We start from the raw sequence: 27,824 nt of genomic DNA, 5'->3' as shown, positions 1-27,824 counted from the left end.
AGATGAAAATTTGAAGAACATTTGTCTGCAAGTTTAGATTTCAGGAATTTGACCAAAAGGTTCCAGGAACTTCACCAAATGACTGTGCATAACTTGGCAAATAAGTGAGTACACATCTTAATATAACAGTAATAAACAACAGCAGACTGACTATTAAATGCTAAGCCTACCTTATAACAGTTCAAAATACTTAACCATGTTAAGTACGTATGTTGTGCACACATGTGTGCAGAAATTAAAACTGTGTGCGATTGTGTGTATCAATATTCATGCAGGCATGTGTGGTGTGTTCATATGCATGCATGCATGCAGGCAGGTGTGTGTTGTGTGTGTGTGTGTGTGTGTGTGTGTGTGTGTATGTGTGTGAGCGCACATGCTTGCATGCATGTTTCCTTTTTTGTAGTTGATTTTTGTGTTTGCATTTTTTGTTAGGTTTTCATGCCATCTTTTACTGTTATGCTTATAAACTGCATATATCATAAACGTCGCCACCTTTTCGATTTCTCTGAGATAATGAAGTGATACTGGTCTGATCCCTAGCTGGCCTGAATGCCGAATATACACTGAGAAACCCAGACTGAGCAACCCCCGACTGTCCTCCTAAATAAATTCGCTTCACCAGAAAACAATAAAATATTCAAACAACCTTTGGATCCAGCCAAAAGCAGTAAAAGTATCACTAACACACCATCACTGAACAGCTGTCAACACACCTGCAGGTTTTTGCACATTACAAAATACTGACTTTTAAACGGGCATTTTGGCAATCTGGGATTCCAGAGTCCAAAAGAAATTTGTCCCCTTCAAAAAAAAATCTTTCAATTTCTCCGCTTAAACTGGGTTGTAGTTAGCACAGAACAGGAATCGGACCCCTGCCAGAGTCTGCACCAGTGGGTCACTGTATAGTATGAGTAACTGAACCATGTTTTGGCAAACTGGAATTCCCCCCAAATATGAATGACCACAAAGGCATCCAGGCTTAATAAAGAAGTATGCTGTGTCTGTGCAGGGTCAGCCAGACAGTCATGATGATTAAAAATAAATAAACCAACGTTCAAAACGAAGGAAGGGTGGAAGGACTGAAGGAAAGACAGACAGTGCAGACATACAAGGCCCGCATATCCTCTGTTCATTATTCTGAGCGTTACTCAGGAGAACATGACTTTCCCTAACCTTGTGTACTCTAGCGGGGTGCTAATGTGCTGAAGGACGATGTTAATCTTTCTAAGCTACAGTAGGCTATTCACAGATTCTTCAGTGGCTTTCAATTTTCCTTCTCTGGTATGTATCACCCCCTCTCTGTGTCCATCCCTTTGATGACTGAAAACAGCACATTTACATAGCACTTTCAAATATCTCAAAGCATTTTATCTTCCTTTCATTAAGGTTAGTTAGTGAAGGCAAACATTTGCTCCAGAAAAAAAATGTTATCAGATACACACAGACTAACATAAACACTTACACATGAACACAGATACATGTATATATATATATGCATATCACAGACACATAGACATGAACAAAGAAACATGCGCATGCATGAAACACACACATGAACACAAATACATGTGTATGCATACCATAATCACACACACACAAACATGTACGCACACATGAATGCACACACACACTCGCTAGATGACAGTACAAAATTCCAGTCTCAATGCCCCTGGATGCAGTTCAACACAGCACCATCCATTACTTATTCAAATGTCGTGCTCGCCTAGCTTCTTGCAGAGCTTGTGTTCTGTCAAAATCAATCTCCCGGTACTCTGTTCCTTTCCCATGTGTCCCTGCAGCCTGCGGCCTTGAGAGGTCAGGAGGGGTGTCCAGGTCAAGGTCAAGGTACTTGAGCTCTGGGTCAAACTCCTGTTCCGTTGCCACAGGTACAGTGGTGGACATGCGAATGATGCCGGGGTCAATGTGTGTCTGTATCTGAAATTTATGAATATGGAAATGGTAACAATAAGAAAGAAGACAAAGAAAGAAAGAAAGAAAGACAGAAAGAATACAAGAAAAAAAAAAGGTTGGAAGACAGAAACTGTGGAAAGAAGAGAGGGAGCAAGGATGGAAAGGAAAGGAAGAAATGAAAAGCAAGAAACAAAGCAATAACAAAACAAGGAAAGAAAGAAAGGGTGGAAAGGCAGTCAGAAAGCTAGAAAGGAAAGAAAAGGAATATCTAAAAAGAAAGTAAGAAAGAAAATATTTACAAGAAAGTTAGAAATGAAAGAAAAGTAACATCAAAAAGAAAGGAAAGAAAGAAAGAACAGATTTCAAGGACAGAAAGAAAGTAGAAATGAAAAAGAAAGACAGAAAGAAAGAAAAGGAAAGGTAGTAGAGAAAGACAGAAAGAACAAAACCAAAAAAAGAAAAGAAAAAAAAAAGCGAAAAACAAAAGAGCAAAGCTTAGCAGAAAAACAGACAGAAAAAAAAGAAGAAACATCATGAGAGTGCTAAATGTCCCACAAACTACTGCAACCACAAATAATAATAAGATGATGATGATGATGAAGTTGATTCTAATATAGAAAGCGCCTTTCCATGTAAAGAATGCTCAATTGCACTGCACAATGTAAAATCCCGGCACTGACAGACACCTAACCAAACACTCAAGCACTAACTTTATTCACACACACACAAAATTATCACACACTACATAAACACACACTCATCATATATATCATTCATCACAATACACACACAAAATCATCACACACAGCACACACTCAACATACATATCATACATCACAATACCTAAGGATGCACTTAAATACAAACACTTAATCCAAGAGCTTTATACACTGATGCCAGCTCTGTACTCACATCGCTGCCATCGACAGAAACATCGTCATCATCGTCAGAGCTGGAGGCAAACTCACTGCGAAGTGGGAGAGGGGGACGACGGGGCTCCAGAGGAGGCCTGCGCAAAAGAACAAGCACAAGATGAGCTTTTTGTGCTTGTATTTTTCTATTGTACTACTTTTTTTTCCAGGCTCAGTGTTCTGCTCATGTCAGAGACTGACATAAGCTTACAGATGGGCCAACAGCAAAGTGAGAACTGTATAATCAATGTTTTCTTCAATGCAATGCAATAGAAATTTATTAACAGCTCAGTCCCATGTGAAGGACTATGACTTTCAAACTAGGTCAAACTAGGAGGCAAGACTGCTCTGGTTCTTAGTTCTGCAGCCTTGGGGGCTAGGTGGCTTTGGAGGATCTTCCCAATGACCGTCTGACTGTCCCAAAGCCCTCTTGGCTGAGACAGTGAATAAATAAACAACTTGTGCGAAATACTCTTCACTATATGAAAATTCCAGCCCAGATCATCAGGACAGTAACTGCCTCCACTGCTGTTCTGATGGTCACCGTTGGACACGACTGACTGCCATACACTTTTTGTCACAACGTATTTCTCTCTATGAAATTTAGGCTGCTCTCCCCAGGGAAAGCGCATCACCACAATGAAGCACCATCTTTTATTTTTTTTATTTTTTTTCTGTCTGCATGTGTACTTGTATTATTATCAAAAAGGATTTTTCAACATAATTTTTGTAAGGGACAACCCTTTTGTGCCACAACTTTTCTAATGCTAGACAATGAACTTTTTTTTTTTAACTCAATATCAGCTGCATTCCATGTGTGTGTGTGTGTGTGTGTGTGTGTGTGTGTGTGTGTGTGTGTTCTCAATTTTCATTTTCCTCTCAATGCACATATAATAATACCCTTTCTAGTAAAAAAAACTTGGTGATTCATCTCTTGTGATGCAAAAGCACCCTCAAAAGTAAATCTGCATTTACTAAATGAATTCATAACTGAACTGTTTTTTTATATATTTTTTATGTGCGTTCTAGCAGTAACTGGTTGTTTAAGAAATGAAATTAGAAAATGAGACAGAAAAAGACCAAAATTCTAGTCTCTGACACCCCCTTGCCCCCCCCCCCCCCTTCCCCCCTATTCACTCCCCCCCCCCCACCACCACCACACACACACCTACCCCAGATTGTGTGTGTAGGTGTATGTGTTATGTGTGCATGTTAGTTTTATATATGTATGCATGCATGGAAATCGAGAGCATACATCATGACATGCTTGCAGATTCACACATGCATGTGTGCACAGATGTACGCAGACACACAAACAGTGTACATTTTTCAAAAATTTCAATCAGTAACAAACAAGTGCACATTTTTCTATATAATCCCAAACACAATAAATGAAAGTTGCCCCAAAACCTCATTGTCTGCCAAATAAACGACACCTGTACATCAGATTGACCTCAATACACACTACCCTGAGTTGGAAAAAATAACAAAAAGTACAAAACCCTGAAGTAAAAACAACCCCCCGACCTCCCCAAAACAAAACAAATCATTTTTTTTCATATAGTAATTGTTTTTTAAACAGCGGGGAAAAGGTTCAACTGCTCACTTGGCAGACACAGCAGAGGTCGCGTTGAGCTGATGGTTACGCTTGAAGCTCTTGGTGCGCGTGTTGCTCCAAATGTAGTGAGCCTCCATCTCCTCTGAAACTGCAACGCAGTAAGACAGGTCAGGCCCTGTTCCAGCCAGTCCAATATCACAACAGTACAAATACACAAGTACAGGTCAGGCCAGTACAATACGGGCCAAGATGGCACAATACACAACACAGCAATACAGACCAAGAATGAAAGACATCACACACTCAAGTTTGTTGGTCTCTCCTGGTTAAAAAATACAAAGACCACACTACTACACACGCAATCCACACTCATCTACGGTGCACTCAACAGCATATCACACCTTTTCTTCGCCCACTCCATCTCAAGACAATCTCCAGTACCGCTGCCAAAGCCCTCCAACTTTAGGCAAATTTCTGTTCACTTTGTGTTTCAGACATTTATTTACTGAAATGAGTGGTTGCTTTACCAGCACTGTTCTGTACGCTATATGTTTCAGACATTAGTAAGTGATTGCTTTTCCAGCACTGTTCTCTACACAACGTTTCAGACACTACAGTGAGTGATTGCTTTACATGCACTGTTCTGTACACTGTATTTCAGACATTAGAGTGAGTGACTGCTTTACCTACACTGTTCTCGACACAAAGTTTCAGACATTAAATTGAGTGATTGCTTTACCTACACTGTTCTCTACACAATGTTTCAGACATTAAAGTGAGTGATTGCTTTACCAGCACTGTTCTGTACAGAACCTTTCAGACATTAATGTGAGTGATTGCTTTACCAGCGCTGTTCTCAACACTGAATCAGACATGATTCACTGATTGCCTTACCTGCACTTTTCTGTATATAATGTGTTTCAGACATTAAAGAGACTGAATGCTTACAAGCACTCTTCTGTACACAATGTTTTAGACATTAAAGTGAGTGACTGCTTTACCTGCACTGTTATGTGCATTGTGGTTCAGACATAAAAGTCAGTGATTCACTGATTGCTTTATCTATTAATGTATTTTCTTCTTCTTTTTTTTTTTTCCTCAAGGCCTGACTAAGCACGTTGGGTTATGCTGCTGGTCAGGCATCTGCTTGGCAGATGTGGTGTAGCATATATGGATTTGTCTGAACTCAGTGACGCCTCCTTGAGCTACTGATACTGATACTGATTTACCAACACTTTTCTGTACACAATGTATTTTAAACACTTAAATGATTCTTTGCTTTACCCACACTTTTCCATGCACTATGTGTTGCAGACATTAAAGTGAATGATTGCTTTACATGTACTGTTCTGTTCACAATATTACAGAAATCAAAGCGACTGATTCCTTTACAGGCACTGTTCTCTACACAATGTTTCAGAAATTAAAGTGAGTGATTGTTTTCCCTGCACTGCTCTCCACACCATGTGATTCAGACATCAAAGTGAGTGACTGCTTTACTTGTACTGTTCTCTACACAATGTTTAAAACATTAAAGCGATTGATTCCTTTACATGCCCTGTTGTCTGCACAATGTTTCAGAAATTAAAATGAGTGACTGCTTTACCTGCACTGTTCTGTACACTATATTTCAGACACTAATCAAAGTGAATGCTTTACCTGCACCAGTGGAGGTTCCACCTCTTCCAGGCGGCATGGTGGTGGAGCGGGCAGGAATGCGGGGCACCACAGGGGGCACCTGGTACAGGTCCTGACTATCTCGCCCCCTACCTCCTCCCGTCTTGCTCAAGTCTGCCGGCTTAGGGGGAGCATGATCTCGATCCCTATGTCCAGCCTCTCGTTTATCCCCGTTCCTGGAGGCATGGTAAGGTTCTGGGAGGGGCGGGAGCACTGGGGGAGCATTCTGGTAAGCCTGAGCCGCCCCGCCCATGGACCTGGGGGCGGGGCGAGGGGGGGCGACGTCCAGGATGTTGGAGTCTCGGGGAGGGGTGGCGATGGAGGAGGAGCGCGGCACGTCATAGCTGAGACTGGGGGTGCAGTGTGTGGGAGCAGATGGCACTGCGTTGAGACCGCCATCATCTTGGGGTCTGCTCTTATTGGGCATGTTCTGATAGACCGACTGCGCCGTCAGGTTGTGGGGTTTCGGCGGGCGCCGAGGGGGCATGGAGCTGCTACCTGATGTCCCCTCCTCCGGACCGAGGGCAGCGGGCCTAGGTGGGGGGAAATCGTAGTTCTCCGACACCGGACGTCCTCCAGAGGATGGGGGAGGAACGTCGTAGGTCTCCATGCCTGACATGTCAGCTGGGGGGACATCATATGTTTCTGCCACTGGGCGGTCACTGAAACCAGGCGGAGGCACGTCATAGGTTTCTACTGGTCGATCAATGTGACCCGAAGGAGGCACATCATAGCAATCGGTCATCGGTCTGCTGAAGGAGTCCACAGAATCAGGACGATCACTGAGGCTGGAGCGGGCTGAGCGAGGACTACGGCGAGGCACTGGCAGAGGGACCGCCGAGTTCAAATCCACAGTGTCCATGGATGCACCCGTCTGTCCTGCACTGCTGGCAGGGGGCACTTTGTAAAAATCATCATCCCCCTGGCTCCCCACAGAGCTCTTGAACTCCCCTGACCTGGGACGGTCGTACACCTCCTGAAACCCTGACCTGGGTCGGCTGTATGTCTCCTGCCCGGCAGGAGGGGGCCGGTCATACACATCAAACCCACTGTCCGGAGATCCACCTTTGGAAAACTCTTCATTGTTGTTGTTGTGGAAGTGAGAACCCTTCTTCACAGGGGGAGGTGGGGCCTCATACTCAGGCACACTGTCAACACTGTCAGTGCGTCCGTACCGATCACTGCGCTTCTCAGCCGTGCCTGTGGTGCAGTCATTCAGAAAGACATAAGACTGTGGGGAGGTAGACGGGGCAGGGTGGGAACTGCCTGGAGTGCTGGAAGAAGGAGGGACAGTAGCACCTCGAGAGATGGGGGCCTGCACAGGCTGTGAGGTGACTGTGGAGGGCGGAGATGACCCTGTCTCTCCAGAGGCGTTTTCACCTGCGTTGCTCTGGGCACCATGCTCATATCGGACGTCAGGGATGTCTGTCGCTGGAAGCAAGCGCAGAAGTATAAACTAAGGTTAGTTCCAAGATATCTTGAGCCATTACCAATAAAGCTCTTCTGAAAAAATCCACACAGAAAAAAAATGTGCGTGCATGCACATACACACATACACAGTACACTCCAACGCATCAAGGCACACAAAAACAGTATCACAACTGTAACAAGTGAATGCAAGAAATCTGACAACATATGACAATCACAGTCTGCATTAACCTGGCTCATTTTAAACACTCCATCTACATTGACACAAAGGCCTACATACAGTGTCAACAAGTGTGCAAATTGGGTCAGTGGTACACATCTTCTAAACAATTCACGAAATGCAGCACAGCAGCTACTTGGAAACAACCAATCAAAATAGAGAAAACAACTTTGACATGACGATTCAAAAATTGCACCATTCAAGCAAAAATGCAAGAACTGTAAGCCATCTTTACTTATAATCATATTAAACAGTTAGGTTCAGAGAACATTTTAGTCGTTTGTTGATAACTGCACACCGCTGTAAAATCATTATTATCAAATTTTAAAATTCTTAGATTTAAACCGTTCTTTCCAACCTCCACATGACATCTGCAATAGCCAAGTGGTTAAAGCATTGAATTCCCATCCCGCAGGTCTGTGGTTCAAACCCTGGCTTCATTTGATGAGTAAAGGGTGGTGATTTTTTTTCACCAGTCTCCCGGGTGAAAACATACATAATATACATAATGTATTATACTGCTCAGGCTTGCTGTTATCTCAATATTCTTTGTGTGCATACAATGGCACCAGATCAAATACCTGTGTTAAAGATCCAGCAATCCATGTAAGCTGTTGATGGATTATGGACACATGAACACCATCAGCATGCACTTGCCCCCAAAACAGAGTATGACTACCTAAATGGTAGGGTAGAAAACCAGTACAAAACGAAAAAAATAATGATAATAAATAAGCCCCCTCTAAAGTTCCTTTCCTCAAGAAGAAAGAAAATGGTGGAGGGGGGCAAGAAACAAAGAATGAACAAAACAAAACAAAAAAAAAGAAAAGAAAGAAAGAAAAAAAAAGAAAGAAAAAAACGAAAAGAAAGATTCTTCTTAAAGCAAGCAGAAAAAAAGACAGAAAGAAAAATATGCAAAAAAAGATAAAAGTTGTGTCTTTCTAAGAAAGAAAGAGCGAGAGAGCAAGAAAGATTCAAACCACCAATCCATCAAAAGAAACCAACCCTCCACAGCCAGCGCACTCACGTGTATCCTCTTGCTTGAGACCACATACACGGCACAGGCACTGCACCCATGTGTTCATGCTTTCTTCAGAATTGGTGGCCAGGTAGTAGGTCCTCACCTGCAACAACGCCATAATTCATCAGTTCCTGCACAAACGCACTGTATGTGGAGGCCTGTGTGATGGTCAGTCATGTCCGACTAATGACCTACAGAACTGAACAGCAGAGGAGGCAACTGCTGTCCCAGCTACCTGTGCTAGAATTTGATTATAGTGGAGAGTGTCTTGCCGGAGTTACATCCCCACTCTCTAGGCCAAGAGGGCTTTATGACAGACAGCACTGGGGGGGTCCCCACACTCAAACTAGACCCCCTGGCTGCAGCACTAAGAGAGCAAGCCAGTGCAATCTTGCCTCCAAGTTTTAGAAAACTGGTCCTTCACAACAGACTAAGCTGTAAATGATCTCCCATCGCAGTGGAAAATGCACTGATCATACAGCTCTCACTTTGTTCTTGGCCCAACTATTATCTTTCATTGCAGTTGAGAGTTGAGGCAGTACACTCAGGTACAGATCCATTAAAATGTCAAAAAATGAAACATGCCAATTGGGAATCAAGAGACTGATGAAGTGTTTTGAATTTTTTGTGCACTTTTGCAATAATGTCATGAGCTACCCACAGCATCACTGACTCTCCACTTTCAAAAGCAGTCAATGAAAGCATTTTCTTTGCTCTGCGTGTGAATGACAATCCCCTCACTCTCCTCCATCCTCCCCCCCCAGGACCATCTTTGTTCCACTTGTATCAAAGCTTACATCTCACATGGGTACTCTGTGTGAGTACTTCGCAATCATAAAGAATAGAACTGAATCAGTTACTAAAGAAAAGTATCAAAACTACCACTACCATGAGCAGTTTGCATCATACTCCCAGTTTGGTTAAATATACTTGCCATGTACAACTCATGCAAATCAGGCCTATCTGTTTGCTCCTCATGGCCAAAAGTTCATGGCAACTCAGTGATAAGACATCTAATCGTCCGCTATCTGCTAGCCAAATGCCATTTCTGGCTACTATTACTAACCAGATTTTTTGCTTTTTGATAGATTTGGTGGTGGGTGTTTGTTTTTTTCTCTCCTGTTCCTTACTAAGCGACAGTCTGTGAAGAAATGTTGGGGCGAGAACTAACAGTAATGGGTGAGCGGCCCAATCTTTGAACACATGTAAACAGGTGCCCAAAGGACAGCCACCGTGTCGTGGATGGGAAGCTTGCGTGCCTCAGGGACTCCTAGAGCTATGCTGATGGGAGCTTATGCTCCTAGTAGGACCACCAAAGCCAGGCAGGTCAAAAGGCAGAGAGGCCGGACAAAGCATAGTTCACTGGTCCTCCAGGTTGGGGGTTAAGCACAGGGCGAACAATTCAGTCCTGTAAAAGATTTTTATTTCTGGAACACAAACAGAAGCTTCGTTGCTGCCCTACATACCATAACGGGCAGAAAGCAAATAATTAATTTAGTGAATAAGCCAAAGCTGGATGGGGACTGGGGCAACTCACCTTGCTGCGACAGATGGTCTTGATGGCCAGCAGGTAGGGGTACTGATCCGAGTCCAGCGACTCGATGATCTGCTCACACTGGTCCAGGTCGATGGAGCCCTTCTTTTTGGAGCACTGCTCAGAGCTGTAGTAGCTCAGCTCATACTGGTCCGGCAGGCTGCCTGTGGGCTTGTGCAGCACGAAGAACCGCTGTTTCCATTTCTGTCAGGACAAGCAGAGAGTGACACCTTCATTACACATCACCCTGAACACAGATACACACACAGGGAGACAGAGAAACACAGAGAGAGACCGGCAGACAGAGACAGGGTGACAGACAGAAAGACAGAGACAGACAGAGACAGATGGAAAACAAACAAATTACTTATATCCTTTTTCAAGGTATTAAGACAAGCACAGCATCAAGAATGCTCTTTTTTTTCTTTTTTTTTTACCCAGCTTTGTGGTACAAAATCAAGAAAGAAAAGCATCTGAAAAATGAAAGAAAATTGAGATAGGAAGAAGAGAGGAAGAGATTGATATGGGGGGCAAGGGTGAGAGAGAGTAATGAAAAACAGAGAAAAGAAGAAATGAGAGAAAGAGACAGACAGAGACAAAGATGATTTCAAAGAAAACTGCAGAGAAAAAAACAGAGAGGGTTGAGAGACAGAGTGAAAAAAAGAGAGAGGGAGAGAAAGAAAGGGACTGAGGGTAACTGGCAGGAAAAGTGATCATTTGGAATGGATGCAAAGAAAAAGACTTTAAGGAAAAGAGAGATAACTCTCTTTCTCTCTCTTCATTCCATTAACCTCACGAAATATAAATTATTCTCTCTCTCTCTCTCTCTCTCTCTCTCTCTCTCTCACGCGTGCATGCATCCACACACACACAGCGGGACAGACAGACAGATAAAGAGAGAGAGAAATGGGATGAGACTCCTGTTTTCCATCAGAAAATTTCAGTCTGAAATCACTGACATGTACATGTATACAACCACAACGCTCATGTGAAGGTACGTAGCAAGTTGCCTTTTCCAAAGTCCTCCCTTCAGTCTGACCTCAGAAAAGTCTCAAACATATCTCACCTGGATGTGAAGACAGGACAAGAGAAGAATGAGAACACAGAACTGAGAGAAAGTAATTAAGTGATAATGACCCATAACTAAAATGATGGATCAGTGCCACCACCCCCTTCCCCCACCAGCACCCCCTACCCTACCCCCCCACCCCCCACTTTTTTTTTTTTTTTTTTTTTAAATATCTCCACAATTCAAATCAACTCATTCGCACCTCTGAACACTTTGCTTGCACACAGATAACACAGAACATCAATCAATTACAAACAACAAAAAAAGAAATAATAGTAATATGGTTTTCACAAACAAATAACATTCTATCATGTTAAATACAGCTTAAAAGATATAATTCATTCCAAACTTATGACAGTAATTCTGTAACTCAGGGACAACACAAAATGAGAACAGAGGTAATATACCCCGCAACTGAACAACAGATAGCGCCAGAGAAAGACACACACAAAGGACCAATATTATCGAACCAAGTTTTGTTAGCCAGCCAGCTGCCTTCATTGAAAACATTAATCAGTCAACAAAACTGAAACCAAAGAGACCAGTAAAGTGCTTTCCCCTCTTACCTCCTTGCTCTTCTGTTTTCAAGAACCACCAGTCAACACCTAGGAAAGAAAATCTGACACTGCCCTAAGCTGAGATCCCCTTCAGGCACATCACCATCATCATCATCATCCCTGATGTAAACAGCAATTACAGAGTGTGAACAGCTCTCTGCAGCAACCTCTGTGAGTCATAGATAACTATCATCGTTTAGGCCCCATTATCATCCTCCCTCCCCCATGCTCACATCTAGCCCACAGGGATGTATCCTGACCCAGCCAATTAAGCCAACCAACTGGAATACATAGACCACAGAAGCACCCCATCACTGCTGTGAGCTTTTTTTTTTCTTTCTAATGCTGATAAAATACTGCTGAGGAAGCCTGTCTGTATGATGATGCCACATCTCTTTTCCTTTTTTTTTTTCTTTTTTGAGAGTCGGTGGAGACTGCAACTGTTTATCTGAATAGTGTTAAACATGCAAATATTTTATTAAACACACTTAAAATATTGTAACTGATGGGTATGGCAAGTGGTAGCTCCTGAATCAGACTTTCAACTGAAGGTCTGGTGTTCAAATCCTGGGTGATGCTTAGTGAGTAAGAACAGAAAGGACAGAGATAGGGGGGAGAGAAATTCTCACTCCTCATATTGTGCATGCATGCATGCGTGCGTGTATGTGCGTGTGCATGTCTGCATGTGTGTTTGTGTGTGCATGTTCAGGGGTGTGGAAATCCACCTACCCACACCTCCTTACCTTTGCATGCACATGTTTGCAGATGATCCAGTAAAAATGCGTGTCAAGTTTCTTCCTTTTATCCATATCAACATTTGACCAGTTTGAGGGGTCAAAAGACAAATTTGTCAACACCCAGCACACAAAGCCTCTGAACACGGAGCACAGGTGCCTAAAGAGCACAATGTCGACAAGAAAACAAAAACAAAAAAACAACAACAAGACAACCATAAAACAGTTCAGTGGAGTTTTATGACTTATTAGCTTTTGATTTTGAGCCCAGTTAATGTTTTCCTCTAAAGATATTAAAATGCACACCAATTAGCATTACAAAGAATTAAAACCACACAAATATAAATGTGAACTGCATCCAATGAATGTCAAAAAAAAAAAAAAAAAAGGGGGGGGGGGGGACAAAGAAAAATAGCTGAACATGGATTGGTTTACTGTCAGCTATTTACAAAACAAAAAAAACAAGGCCAAACACTGTGACAAAAGAAACAAAGTCCAAAAAGAAGAGAAAGAAACAAAACAAGCAAAAAAGATGGAGAAAGAAAAAGTACAAGATAAAATCTACCATTTTTTCAAGAATCCAACCCCAACCCTGGTGTATACAGACATGCCTGTGTCTGAATGCAAGCATGTTCGTGTGTGTGTGTGTGTGTGTGTGTGTGTGAAAGAGAGAGACAGAAATATGCATGTATGTATGCATGAATGTGTGTGTTTGTATGTGTGTAAGAGAGGCGGGAGGGGTGAGGGGGTGGGGGTGGGGGGGTGCATGCATACCTGTGTGTTTGAGTGTGTATATGTGTACATGAACATTACACACACACACACACACATGCACACACACAAACAGTCTCAAGCCAACAACAAACACACAACTGACATGCATGCATGCTCTAAAATTCAAACCGATCACAAACACATACATTCTCTTGGTTCCCAGACTGCAGCGGTGCTTCTGATGATCACCAAAGTACAGCTAAAATTGCCTACAGAACTATCAAATATCACCAACCGCGACTGCATTTGTGTACTACTTCGAGAGCAGCAGTGCGCACGTTTTTGCACAACTCCACACGGTCATACTGCCAGCGAGACAGACACACACACACACGCGCGCGCCCACACCTCTGCATAGCATGCCCTTCTACACATCAAACCGGCAATTGAACACACACACACACACACACATACACACTGCGGCACTGTATACTGTTCGGGCGTCATTATTATGACTTGCCGGTTATCCTCCCCCACCCCCTCCCTGTATCACTCCACCCCCACCCCCACACCACCTCCCCCTCGCTTTCTCTTTCGCAACATCTGCATCCGGCTGGCGAGTGAAGCGCCAATCACGACGTTCCGCTACTGTTCAGCAGGAAGACACCTCTGACACCACACACGGCCTGTGTGGCCTTGGGATGATGAGCAGAGGAAGGAGATGGTTCAGACCACACTGTGCGGTATCTGTCTGAGGTTTGTAATGCAGGTCAATGGTTCAGACAGTGTGACATCAAAGAACTTATACAGGCCGCCGTGCGGAGCACAGATCTATCTCTCATATATCGTCAGTGAGCTATGTGTGTACAGCGCACAAAGCAGAGTCCACCAGTTTGTTTCATACTGGTTGGTGCGTTCCGCGAGCATAATGTCAGTGGTGTGTGTGTGTGTGTGTGTGTGTGTGTGACTGCGTGTCCTTCAGCTTCATGTGTGTGTGCGTGTACACACACACACACACACACACACATGATCGAGATTTTGACAGGACACACGTGTTGAAAAAAAAAAAAAAAAAAAAATTATATATATATATATATATTCAAAAACATTTTTTTAAACATGTGATACCGATTCTCCTAATTGGGTGCTGCACCCTTGCCTGGGTGGTCAACTCTTCAGCAACATTCTCAGTTTACAGAGGCCCGGGAAAACACACATTCAAAGATATTCAGCAGGGCTAAAAATTGTGAACGATTTTCGTCTCGCTTTATACTGCATGATCCAAAGGTTGGTAGTCACAAATGTGTTTTATCCACAATCATCAATGTGTTGTTTCTTTCTGTTTAAGAATGTTGAAAAGACGGTCCCCATCCTGACGCAGTTTGTCGTTATTTCCACCTTTGACTTAACTAAAATCTCATCAAGTACGTGTTGCGTTACTTTATCACCTATGGCAGATGTTGACTCTCTCTCTCTCTCCTTCTTCTTCTTCTTCCTCAAAATCAGGCTTCTCGCGACTGAGGCTTGTGTCTCACACCCTCTACTTAAGGACGACTATCGGATTAGGGCTCTTTATGTACCACGTTTCGGTTCAGCCAACGTAAACCGTGCTTGGCAGCACAACCACAATAATCACGTGTCGTTAACTGGCTTCCCAATTTATCGCCCCCACCTCCCCACACATCCCCCCTCTTCCATACACTCACCACCACTGCCAGCCTTTGCTCGGCCGGGTCTCAGCTTCTTTTCTTTTTTTTTCTTTTTTCTTTCTTTTTTAATGTGGCCGTTGTGAGCGGGAGTATGCTGTTACAAGCAGCATGGGTGTGAGAAATAAATACCACAAACAGGGGAGTGGTGGCGACAGGAGCTCTCTCCCTCCCTCTTATGTGCGTGTGCGTGCGTGCGTGTGTGTGTGTGTGTTTGTGTGTCCACACACACACACACAGATAGATCATCATCACAATCACCACCATCGATCATTCTACTTCAGTCCTATTAGAGTTCTTCCGAAAACCAAAGAATGCAACTTGATTTCAAAAGTGACCAGAACAATTTTCTTCTTATTCCTTCTTCTTGAAATACTCAACTCCTTTCCTTTTTTAATCTTAGTTTGTATTTGCTATCATTTTATTTATTTGTCCTTTTTTTTCTCACACGTTTTTCTTCTTCCTTCTCTTCTTTCTCTCCGCAACCTGACTTCTTCCTTCTCCTCCTCACCATCCTTTCTTTTTTCTCTCTTCTCCTCCTCTGTTCTCTTCCTTCTCCTCTTTTTTTTCTTTTTCTTTTCGTCGTCTTCTCTTCCTCTCCCTCCTTCTTCTCCTCCTTTTTCGTCTTTCTCTTCACCCTGCAGTGAGGTGTGACAGACTAAGCGACTTGTCAACGAAGGTGTCTTTCTTTCATTATCTTCTTCCTGTATTCCTCCTCCTCCTTCGTATTCTGCTTCGCTTTTCTTTTATTTCTATATGTTTTTCTTTAAATCTTTCTTTCTTCTTCGTCAGCCCACGATGAAAAATGACAGCCAAAACAAGCATAGGAAAAAAAAAGAAAGGAGGGCAAAAAGGGAGTCTGAGGGCTACCTTGATTGTCCGTTGAGGAGACGACCCTAAACATCCCCTTTATCTCCCACAACTCCCCAAATCCCCTCCCATTCACCCTTCCCATATTTCGTTCACCCCAACACCGCCACCACCCACACACCCCCTCGAACACAATCCCACCACCACCCCCACACAACCACCTTCCCCATCATCCCCGATGACAAGCTTGGCGAGAAAGTCTCCAAAAAATACCCCCCACCCCACCCCCAAATCCCCCATCCCCACTTCTCCTTCTCCACCCTACCCCGCCATCTTCTTCTCTAACGACTGTGGACTTGAGCATTAAAGTGGACCGTGCAGACGTCCAAGGCTCTCTCGATTTGTCCTCCCTTCCTTCCTGTACTTTATTTCTTTCTTTCACACCACTCAAAAAAAAGCATGCTCCGCATTCCGCCGGGCCGGGATCTGTCCCATGAGCATAATCCCCGGCCCCAACACGGTTCATCCAAACAAAGAGAATCGGTACCGGAACAAACAGAATCCCAGGTGAGGGTCGCCCACTGCGAGGAAGGCAGTACAGTCTGTATTGCGTCGGTCCCTTCGGATACATGTCGGTTCGCCCGCAGCTCTAGAGGCTCTGGGATTCGAGGCACTGACCTACATTACATCTCAGTGGACCTACCCTTACTCCCCAACCCCCCACCCACCCACCCACTCCTCCGTCTCCGCAGAAAACAAACTATTCCTTCCACCCCGTCCTTTCTTCCCTCCTCTCCCTCAAGGAAAAACCCAGACATTTCGTCAATCATCGTAAATAAAAACGTTCAAGATAATGCCCATGGCTAAGCGACCGCGCAGATAGTGTCATTAGGAAAAGTAGATTATACTGCCTGTATTACTATTTGTTTTCTGTTTTCAATTATTAGATTGATAAATAATTTTTTTTAAAACATGCCCCTCGCCCACTACGAGTGGCCATTGCTTGGGTGACAAACTAACATTGAAAATAGTGTCAACACCGGCAGCGAGAGCACACACACACATAAAGTGAAAGGAACACTTGCCCCCCCCCCCCCCCCCCCCCCCCCCCCCCCCGAACCAACCATCCAAGACGACCCGCCGACAAACATTGCCGTCCTTGTATGTTGTCTCTTTTCTCTTTAAAAAAAAAAAATCTTTTTTAAGCTGCATGAGTCGTGATCTTGTACGTTGTTTCGTTTCGTGAATCAGTGGGGTTTATACACCCAACTTCCTGGTATGGCTAGTGATTGATGTCGGGCCGGTTCTGTTGTCTGTATAAATGTGCCGCCTTTTCTGCAAGTGTGTGTGTGTGTGTGTGTGTGTGTGTGCGCGCGCGCGCGCGCGCGTGTGTGTGTGTTGCACAATCAGTGCTGAGCGTTGCTGTCACGAGAGAGCGAGAGAGAGACCCCGCCTACTACCCAGGAAATTGAGGGACAAGAAGCGGGTTACACAGCTTCGCCTGTCTCCAGCATTCAGAAATATTTCTACCAATAAAACCCATTCGTCGAATAAAAGGTGTCACGCACGCACACGCACACACAAACACACCACCTTTGACTGATTTCTTTCACGCCGAAACTGTCAGTGTAACTTTGAATGGTCGCAAGTCGGATGTCTCGTTATAGAACAGGAAATCCCGGACTTGACGTTGTTTTGACAACTCTCTCTCTCTCTCTCTGAGACACACAAACACACACGTATACACACCACCACCACCACCGCCGCCACCACCACATATGGCTGACTTATTTCACTGGGGGAAAAAAAAAAAAAAAGAAAAGAAGAAAAAAAAAAAATTTTAAATATATATATAAACATGAAGCAGAATGGTTGCAAGTCAGGTGTCTCATTTTAGAACAGGAAATACCTTCCTGCGATGTTGTTTATCTCTCTCTCCCTCCCTCTCTCTCTGCTCCAAAGATTAAAGATTAAACTAATGCACACAGATACACGCGTTCAAAACAGTAACATCACACACGTGCACACACACACACACACACACACACATACTGATACACGCACGACCGCGCCAGTCCTTACCTTTAGAAACGACAGACACGCCTGGAAATTCCAGCACCAACTCATTTTGTTGATGTTGTAGTGTTTCACAACTAAGACAGAACCACGACACTGCTGAAGTCGAAGATGATCCTCTCCCACATATACACACCGTCTCTTTCTGGAGTAAGTGAGCAGGTCACAAAAGTCAGTCAGTCTAAGCGAGACAAACACCTCCCGAAAACCTTCTACAGCTTTCCAAACCTTTCAAATTACTGTCTCTTTTTTTCTAGAATGTTTTATTTCTGACTCATTTCATGTTACGAGCTTTTGCAGAAATCCGACAACAAAGTCGGACAAATGTCTGGAAGGCGTGCTAGCACACAGTCGTGCAACACGCACTCGAATAATGGATACTCAGCGTAGTGAATACGGGTGAAAGGATTCTTTTTTGTTGTTGTTTTCTTTACCCAGATGGTCAGTCAAGACAATGAATAATAGTGTTACTATACACGTTTAACGCCGACGGCAAAACACGCACGTACTCATCACTCTGCACGAACACACGCGTACTGGGGCGACCTGCACATGGGAAGCTCTTCCAAGTCTGCTGTTTGCCACGCTGATTCCACGCGAATAAATAGTGTCTGACCATTAAAAAAAAAAAAAAAAAAAAATCAAATAAACCAGATCGCAGGTTCGAGGGGTTCAGGGGGGAATGGGGGTGGGGTGGGGGCGAGGGTGGAGGGGGCAAGTGATTGGTATGGAGGGATGCTGGCGGATGGTGCGGGTTTTATGGAGGGAAGGGGGGCAACTCACACTGAGGACAGAGAGAGGGACAAAGGCAACCCTCTTTTTCTTTACCCTTTTCCCTTTTCCATAACGTTCGGCCGCGCCAAGCCGGTGGGAGGGAAACTGCAGACTGCGGACAGATGGCGAGTTTTCACACAGCGTGATCTATTTTTCTTTTTTGTGTGCGTGCCTACGCGCGCATGCATGTGTGTCGCGTTCTTAGGGGAGGAGGGAGGGATGGGGGTGGAGCGGGTACGCCAAATCGAGCGTCAGCTGGCAAGCGGCAAGGATTATATGGTCGGGCGGCAAACAGAATATAAAAATGCACTGACAGCCAGACAGTTCAAAAGCTCGGCACGGTGAGGAACAATAGTACTGCTCGGTCTCTTAACTCTTATGGTGATCATTATGTCTTCGGCTGAAAGGCCGTTTAGAATGATAAGGAGGGAGAAGGAATACGAAGTGAGTATGGTGGGTGCTTTAGTGTGTGTGTATGTTTGCGCGCGCCCACGCGCGTGTGTGTGTGGTATGGGACTGTGTTGAGCGTTGAGAAAAAGAAAACATGTACTGTCCCAGGAATTCGATTCAAGACCCCAACCCATCGTAAAAAAAAATATATATATATGTAATAAGCTACCACTTTCATCATAACAAACACACTTCGCAAAATCATGCACGACTGGTTTTAATAATAGGCCAACACAACATTTTATTACTTCATTGGTGATGCGCGCTCAGTTCAGTACTTTCAGACCTTCAAAGCAGACCGCAGCTTATAAAGTGCTGTTTTCAGAAAAGGAATGGATATATATATATATATATATATATATATATATATATATATATATATATATTCACACTGACAGATTCCCGACAGCGTGTTCAAGCATACAGTCAAGGGTCAACATTATTTGTATTTGTATTTCACTTTTTTGTCACAACAGATTCTGTGTGAAATTCGGGACGCTCTCCCCAGCGACAGCGCGTCGCAACACAGAGCGCCACCCATTTTTTTTTTTTTTTTGTATTTTTTCCTGCATGCAGTTTCATTTGTTTTTTCTATCGATGCGGATTTTTCTGCTGAATTTTGCCAGGGACAACCCTTTTGTTGCCGTGGGTTTTTTTACGTGCGCTAAGTGCATGCTGCACACGGGACCTCGGTTTATCGTCTCATCCGAATGACTAGCGTCCAGACCACCACTCAGGGTCTAGTGGAGGGGGAGAAAATATTGGCGACTGAACCGTGATTCGAACCAGCGCACTCAGATTCTCTCCCTTCCAAGGCGGACGCGTTATCTCTAGGCCATCACACTAAAACGTGCTCAAACGTCTAAAAGGTGGGGGACGGATGTAAACAATCAACGACAGCACTGTCAATCAGTGTCAGATTCGAGCTAAAGCTTGCACTCAGAAGCAAATCCAACGGCAAGTACAGCCCGTGTAGCCCATTGTATCGAATACGGGTGGGAATCGAATTGCAGAGTAGAATGTAAGCAGGAGACAGCGAGACCCAGACTTCCTGAATGACATGCATAAGATCTGCACAACAGTTAACTATCTTCTTCCAAATGCTTCTATCATAATTATATTCAAGTCAGGTGTCTGCGATAGCCACAATAAACTTGAAATACTATTCCACTGTAGAGTGCATCGATCTCGAGTTGTCCACAGCGCGTTCGTCGTCGTGGAAAATGTGGCAATCCTGGGTCGATGTTTCCCCAACACTGTCGCTATTTTTGGATACGTAATTTTTAAAATAAGTTAAGGGAGAAGAAGAAGAATATCCTTTAAACAACACTTTCAGATTACTTATGTTTCAGGGGTTACCATGTGTGTTTACAAAAATACAATCATGATAAAATGGTCACAGACTAGTGCCATTTTTGTTCGCATTACTTCGACCCTCAAGTGGAGATGCTATTGGAAAAACTAACACGGGATTTTGTTAAAACTTCAATGGCGAGCGTGCTCTTCTCTTAAATCATCCACGGCATGACACCAGCAGAAAAACAGTCGTTTTCTCCTTTCACGGAAAAAAAAAAACAAACACTTTTACCCTACGTTTGTACCATTTGTTTTGTGACAGTAACTACGTCCCGCATAATTATTCAGAGACGCAAAAGTCTAGATCTGGATAAACCTAAGGCCTACATTTAATAATTATCCAAATCCTTTTCATGATGAACGTTCGGAAACGAATTTTTATCATCGACAAAACAGACATACAGACAAACGCCTCACGGGTCTGACACGTTTCCCCCCTCCGGTTTGAACTCAACTCCATGTTTCAGTTACATGGAGGCATCAACCCGTGATGACTGACCCATATGTATACTATAACACATCTTAGAAGTTGGGCAATTATTTGGCATTATATCAGTTTAGAAACTAAAAACCATGTTGCCATCCAGAGCTCTTTGTATGATAGTCAGTCGTGTCCGACCAATACCATCAGAACAGCAGAGGAGGCAACTGCTGTCCTAACTATCCGGGCTAGAATTTGATTATTGTGGAGAGTGTCCTGTCCAAGTTCCATCCCAACTCTCTCGACCAAGAGGGTTTTAAAACAGTCGGCGTTGAGATTGTTCAACCAAGAAGGCTGTAGCACCAAGAGACTGCAATCTTGCCTCCTAATTTGATAGGTGGAATGCGAGAACATCTTCGTGCTTTATCTTCAGTCTGCTCTTATTACTGTGTTGAGTTATACCTAACGCACACACACACACACGTGCGCGCGCGCACACACACACACACACTCACAGACACATGCATCTGCGGCAGCGGAGATCTATAGTGGCAATATGTATGTATGTATGTATGTATGTATCTATCTATCCATCTATCCATCTATCTTAATCTATATGTCCATCTATCCACACACACACACACACACACACACACACTTACTGTGAGTGAAACTGTGAAAGTGGGGACCACTGAGGACACTGGGACAGAAAGACAGACAGAGGATCAGAATCATGTTCATTTATCACGAAAACCATACAGCTTTATAGACACAACAACGAAAGGCAAAGCCAAACCATATGTGCACGTTGCACAGTGGCGCCAGCACTGAAAACGCTCTCTTTTGTCTACATCTTACACATGTATGTGACTATCAGAATCATCAAAGGTTTTTGGTCCATACTTTATTTCGTTTGACATTATGGTTTATATACTTCATGTCGTTTGACAATGTTGCTTTTTGGTCTATAAATCCCTGTGTGTTACTGCAAACCATTTTCTGTTCTATTCAGTACATGGAGTAAGGCATTCAACAGGTTTTAGAAGTAGTAGTTGTAGCAGTACAAGTCGTAGGTGTTTGTAATCGTTTGGTTTGTAAAGTCAAACGCTTGTCTGTTTAATATGCTGGATAAAATCTGAGTCTTGAAAACACCTCTCTCTCTCTCTGTAACAAACACGCACGCGCACCTGCCCACCCACACATCATAATCGTCTCACCACCACGCCACAACACACTTTTGTCGGTGCTATCAGTAACTGATGACACCTTAGTGGACACCAGGACTTCCTCTTCACATTGCATGAATACACATGCACACGAATACCACCCACTACCATGCTACAACCATCTTAACTCCCCCCACCACCACCACCACCATCACCCTCCACACACCCTTATCTCGGCACACACACACACACACACACACACACACACACACACACACACACCCTAGTAGTTGGGAATGAAGGGAATTTTTGTTTTATTTTGCTTTCCCTCTACGTGTGTGGGGATTTCCATATCATATTACCACGTCTGCACCACCACAACCACCAAACCTAACACCAGGTCTCCGCTCACCTGCCCCGCCCCACCTCCTTTCACCTCCCTCTCCTACCTCTCCCTCCCTTACATTATCTCTGACCCCTGTTATGTCCGCTTTCTTTTTGCAAGATTCCCCTCGCTTACCAGCTGACGCGCGCGGTATCTGTTATGTGGCACCCTGTGTGTGTGTGTGCGTGTGTGAAAGAGAGAGAAAAGAGAGAGAGCATCTGCAGTTTAAACACTCACTCCCCTCACGATACCCAATCTCGCACCACGCTCTCTCTCTCTCTCCACAAACACATACACACACGCGCGAACGCGCGCACGTTTCCACTCACGTCTCCTTTTTTTTTTTTCGTCACCACCCGTTCTTTTTAAAGTAAATTCAAATCATAATTATACCCCCTCCACCTGAGATCTCCATTGCTCTCCCCTCTCCTACCCCCTCATTCCACCCCCACCCTCCCCCATACACGTTTCCATCTCATGTCTTCCCCCCCCCCAGGCCCCCCCCCCCCCCCCCTATAATAAAGACCTGTTCCCCTTTAATTCGATGTAGGTCTTTGATATCCCTTCCGCCCCCGACCTCTCTCTCTCTCTCTTAGAACGGAATAACTAATACAAGTGTGTTAGCGCGGGTGAGGTGTATTTTATGGATAAAGTGTGTGTCCTAATTTTCTTCTTTTACTTCCCGAATGTAACGTTACGGGTTGCATGGTCTACACCCAGGCTAACATTCAAATGATTTATATGAATGGAAATCTCGGCTGTGGCTTTTTTTTTTTCTTTTTTTTTCCAGTTTGCTCAATTTCCTGTATCCCGTCTTTATTTTTGTCTGTTCATGTATTTGTTCCCCTTGCCAAAAAGATAAATTGTCAATGCAATAAATAGAACCATGTCCCTGTACGTGTAACCCCCCCACCCCTCCCCGTCATTCTCTCTCTCTCTCTCTCCAACTCAAACCCATTCTTTCTTTCACACACACACACATAAGCACACACTTCCCCTCTCAAACACACACACACACACACCTCCATATCTACCCCCAAACCCTGTCTCCAACCTTCTACAGTAACAAACCACAGGTGTAAAATAATGGTGGCTTCCGTGCTTCTAACTTCTAACGACCAGCTGAATGCTTATACATACCCCCATGCCCTCCCACCCTTCACACACATACATACATGTGTGTGTGTTTGTGTGTCTGTGAATGTGTGTGTGTGTGTGTTTGTGTGTCTGTGAATGTGTGTGTGTGTGTGTGTGTGTGTGTGTGTGTGTGTGTGTGTGTGTGTGTTCCCTTTTCGTGTACACAATCCTGTACACAATCCAATATTATTGGTCTCTTTCTCTCTCTCTCATATACATATATATCTCTCTGTGTGTGTGTGTGTGTGTGTGTGTGTGTGTGTGTGTGTGTACACAATCCAAACCCAGCTACCAGTGCTGTGTTTCAACTCCAGACTGGCACACAAACAGGCAGGTGTGCAGTTTACAGCAACAAGTTTTACTAACCACCATTGTTCTCTGCACGGCGAGAACTTGTGTTGACAAACCAAACTAGAAGAGCTTTCTTTCCTTCCCTCCTTTTTTTTCAATGTTCATGGGCTGCTATTCCCAGATCCATTCATGTACAATAAAAAAAAATATATATAACTCATGAGTTCTTCATGATAGGACAGCCATCATTTAGGTGAAGAATCTGCACTTGGGCAGAAGAATGAGGAGGGGGAGGGTAGCCAACGGCTGGTGGAAATGATGATGAGAATAATAATAATGATAGTGATAAAAATAATAATAGTTATAATAATAATAATGACAATAAAACAAATAATACAAGTAAATAATGAGGGTGGTTGGATGGGGATAGGCATGGACGCCATTGCAGGTAAACTTTATCAGGTGCAATGCTTAAACCTGTATCTAATAACCATTTCTGTTGTAACTATTTTATTCCCGAGCCATATACTATATAGGCAACCATTCTACACTTATGGGGGTGTGCTGTGTATGTCCATGTTTCCATAACCCCACGAAACACGGACATGGATCATGTGATGTTTAACGTGTGCTTCTATTTTTTGCATGCATTCACATCATACACTGACCTGGGAAACTGCAAATTTCTCCATCCTTAACACACCAGGAGTAGTCAACACTGGGATTGAACCCTGGTCCCTCAGACTGGAAATCCAGTGCTTTATCAATTAACCATTCAAATCCACTGCATCTGTCACAACAGACACCACTACCATGAAGAAAGTCGTGTGGTTTTGTGTTACCAACTTCTCAAATCCGTTTTTCAGCAGCCGCGAGAAATGAAGCTTTTTTAATTATAGTCTGGCCCATTCAGTCTGAAAGCACACCACTGCACTAAAAGTAAAGAGACCAAGATGGGAAGACCAGTAAAAAGAAGAGAAGGTGGGATTGGGAGGGAGAGGGGTGGGTGGGGCAGTATGGTAAAGAGAACAGAATGTGGAAACCCTGCTCAAAGTGCACACACACGCACACACACACATACACACACACACACACACACATGCATGCACACACCCATGCGCACACACACAGTTACTTCTACAATGTGTATTCCATGAAATGCAATAACTAGCATTAATCAACCTTAACTCCTTGTGCATCATGCTTAAGTGCTGTGAACATGACAGGTAGGAAACAAGGCAAGACAAGCAGTGACATCTACACATGTTTCAAGAAACATAATATTCATATAACTAGAATTAATTAACATTCCTTGATATTGTATATTTGTGACTCCTTGAGCATCCACACAAAACTGATTTGAAGAAGACAGGTATGAAGTAAGCTGGTGGCAAGAGAGCAAGTTCCTGTTCATCACAAATCAGAACACAATGTATAACTTCTATAATCATTAATACAAATTGTATTACCACAACTTTCAAGCAACTGTGTAACACAAATAGAACAGGTTCACACAAGAAGAAACACTTCAAAACAAATCAAAATAAATGTGTCTGAACACACACACACACCTACACACACACAAGCACACACACACACACACACACACACACAAGCACACACACACACACTCACTCACTGGAGATAAACAGTCACACTGTCTGGTGTACTGTTAGAGTTCATCTAAAATCCAAAGTTCAGCAAATTCAGATTAAATCAAACACTCATAAACTGAATCCATAACATGACCACTCTTCAATCTGGAAACATGAGCTCGTATCTGACACAAACAAACAAGTGTGCTAGCGTATATCATGACCAATACTGTGTATAGTGTAAACTCTGTTTATATGCTTTGGGCAACTACTGATTCAGCCTTGACAGAAAAAGCTGATAGCCATCAGTATCATAGTATGGCCCACATCTGCTATCACTCCTTATCAGACAATGACCTGGAGCTTCAAAAACGTCTTCTTCCGTGTTCGTTTGGCTGCAAGCCTGCCTCCACTAATTATGATAAATGGACAGATCTCTTGATCAGACTTCAGTGCCATGGTTATAACACACACACACACACACACACACACACACATGTATACTTAGTTTTCCTAATTTACTGAAAATTTAATTACTCTCATTATACTATTTATAGATAACACCTCAACCTGCGTTGTCTTGTTCCAGTATTTATAGATAATTTAGATTATATGACGGAATGGAAACACACACACACACACACACACACACAGAGAGAGAGAGAGAGAGAGACACTCATACAGAACCTCAGATACACAAACAGGACATATACATGGTGACATCCTCCAAAGACAAGAAGCTCCTGTACATTCATGTCTTTGTGTCCTTGGTTTCAATCAATTATTCAATCCAAATTTTGTTTGTTTACATTTTATATACTGCATATCCAGTCTGGCCTGGGCAATAATGAACAGAACAGTAGAGCTACTAAATTAGTAAATTTCGCCAGTTCAAGCAATTCTTATATTACTGCACGCTGGTCACAATTTGAAGACAACAAACACACATTAAATGGATTACATAAATGTCGATGGTCCTACATGTACGTCTTGCCCCCATAAGTAAACAGCTGTTCAGTGTTTAGGGTAAATGACACACCCATCAATACATGACCACGACAGACTTCAAAGTTCGATGGTATCAAGAGATAATTACATTAATATATGAACTAAGCACTCGTAAATCATTATTTACAATGATTTGGGGGGGGGGGGGGGGAGGTCTTTTTGGTTTTCTTTGGTTTTTTTTTTTTTTTTGTTGTTGTTTTTTTCATCAGGTGATAAACTTACTGCGCGGAAGATCTTGAGAGGCGATTGCAGTTTTTGTTCCGGAGGAGATTTGGTCATCCAACCGGAATGTACAACATTGGTCAACTTATGCATGGCACCGTGTCCTCTGTTATCCTTCCCTCCGAGTTTCAGAACACACATTAGGAAGCGTCTCGGCAAGTAAATGGCGTTCGATCACAGTCATTTTGTGAAGTTGAGGTCAAACAGGAAGCTTTTTACAGCCATCGCTTCGACAGAGTTCGCGAGCTCATTTCCTATCTCATGGAAGGTTGGCTCAAGCAACTTGTTCCCTTTTTACCGATTGGCTTGGAGTTACACCATCAGCCAATGAAACTGGTTTTAACATGAAAGATGTAAACAGTTGAACGCGGGCCTCATGCGTATATTTCGTGCGTTCGGAAGTCAGCAGTAAACAATACTGCAACAATTTCAACAGGGATGAACTAAACTGAAAGGTCAGTTACTCATTTCTGTCATGCCCGTATGAGGTTTTCTTCATGCGAGTGCACAAAACTGTATACAGCAGTCTTTTTTTTTACTTTTTCTTTTTTAATCAACAATAAATAGATACTTGAAATAAAACAGTAGGGAAGGATATAATCCACCAGCAACTGCTGAGCACAAACCTCAGCTTAAAACACATACAGTGCTTAAAAACTGACATAATTTTCTGTGATAACTTTAATCAATCATTCATTGAATTATTGCTCCCAAGAACGCCGGTTTGGCACAACGCCGTCTGTATTTAAGTGGCAGTGACGGCTGATGCCGCCGGGTCTGCGTATTTCAGCGTTGTGTGTGTGAGTGTGTGTGTGTGTGTGTGTGTGTGTGTGTGTGTGTGTGTGTGTGTGTGTGTGTGTGTGTGTGTGAGTGTGTGTGTGTGCGTGTCACGTCTGCAAATGTGTGTGTGTGTGTGCCAGTGTGTGTCCGTCAGCCTGTGTGTGTGTGCGTGCAACAGATGTGGACTGGGAGTCAGTGCGTCACCGTCAGTCCTCTCCGGCGGTGTGTGTGTGTGTGTGTCGTATGTGTGTCAGTGTGTGTGTGTGTGTGTGTGTGTGTGTGTGTGTGTCGTATGTGTGTCAGTGTGTGTGTG

General features: G+C 43.5%; 1 protein-coding gene across 2 annotated transcripts; it reads right to left on the bottom strand.

Annotated features, from left to right (window-relative positions):
* Window positions 1-26,981, bottom strand: LOC143298516 (uncharacterized). Of its 2 annotated transcripts, none has more exons than XM_076611363.1 (7): window positions 26,732-26,981; window positions 10,264-10,464; window positions 8,733-8,829; window positions 6,040-7,488; window positions 4,429-4,528; window positions 2,824-2,920; window positions 1-1,935 (listed from the first exon to the last, which is right to left on the bottom strand). In XM_076611363.1, exons 1-7 carry the CDS (start codon window positions 26,870-26,872, stop codon window positions 1,699-1,701), a joined length of 2,322 nt encoding a protein of 773 aa, XP_076467478.1. In that variant the 5' UTR covers window positions 26,873-26,981; the 3' UTR covers window positions 1-1,698. The 2 variants fall into 2 exon arrangements, with proteins under 2 accessions (XP_076467478.1, XP_076467481.1); XM_076611366.1 differs by lacking the exon at window positions 26,732-26,981 and adding an exon at window positions 17,933-18,042.
* Window positions 26,982-27,824: the final 843 nt, after the last annotated feature.

The sequence above is a fragment of the Babylonia areolata genome, chromosome 24, assembly GCF_041734735.1.
Source record: "Babylonia areolata isolate BAREFJ2019XMU chromosome 24, ASM4173473v1, whole genome shotgun sequence".
In the NCBI taxonomy this organism is placed as follows: domain Eukaryota; kingdom Metazoa; phylum Mollusca; class Gastropoda; order Neogastropoda; family Buccinidae; genus Babylonia; species Babylonia areolata.
This window is presented reverse-complemented; position numbering and strand designations above follow the sequence as displayed.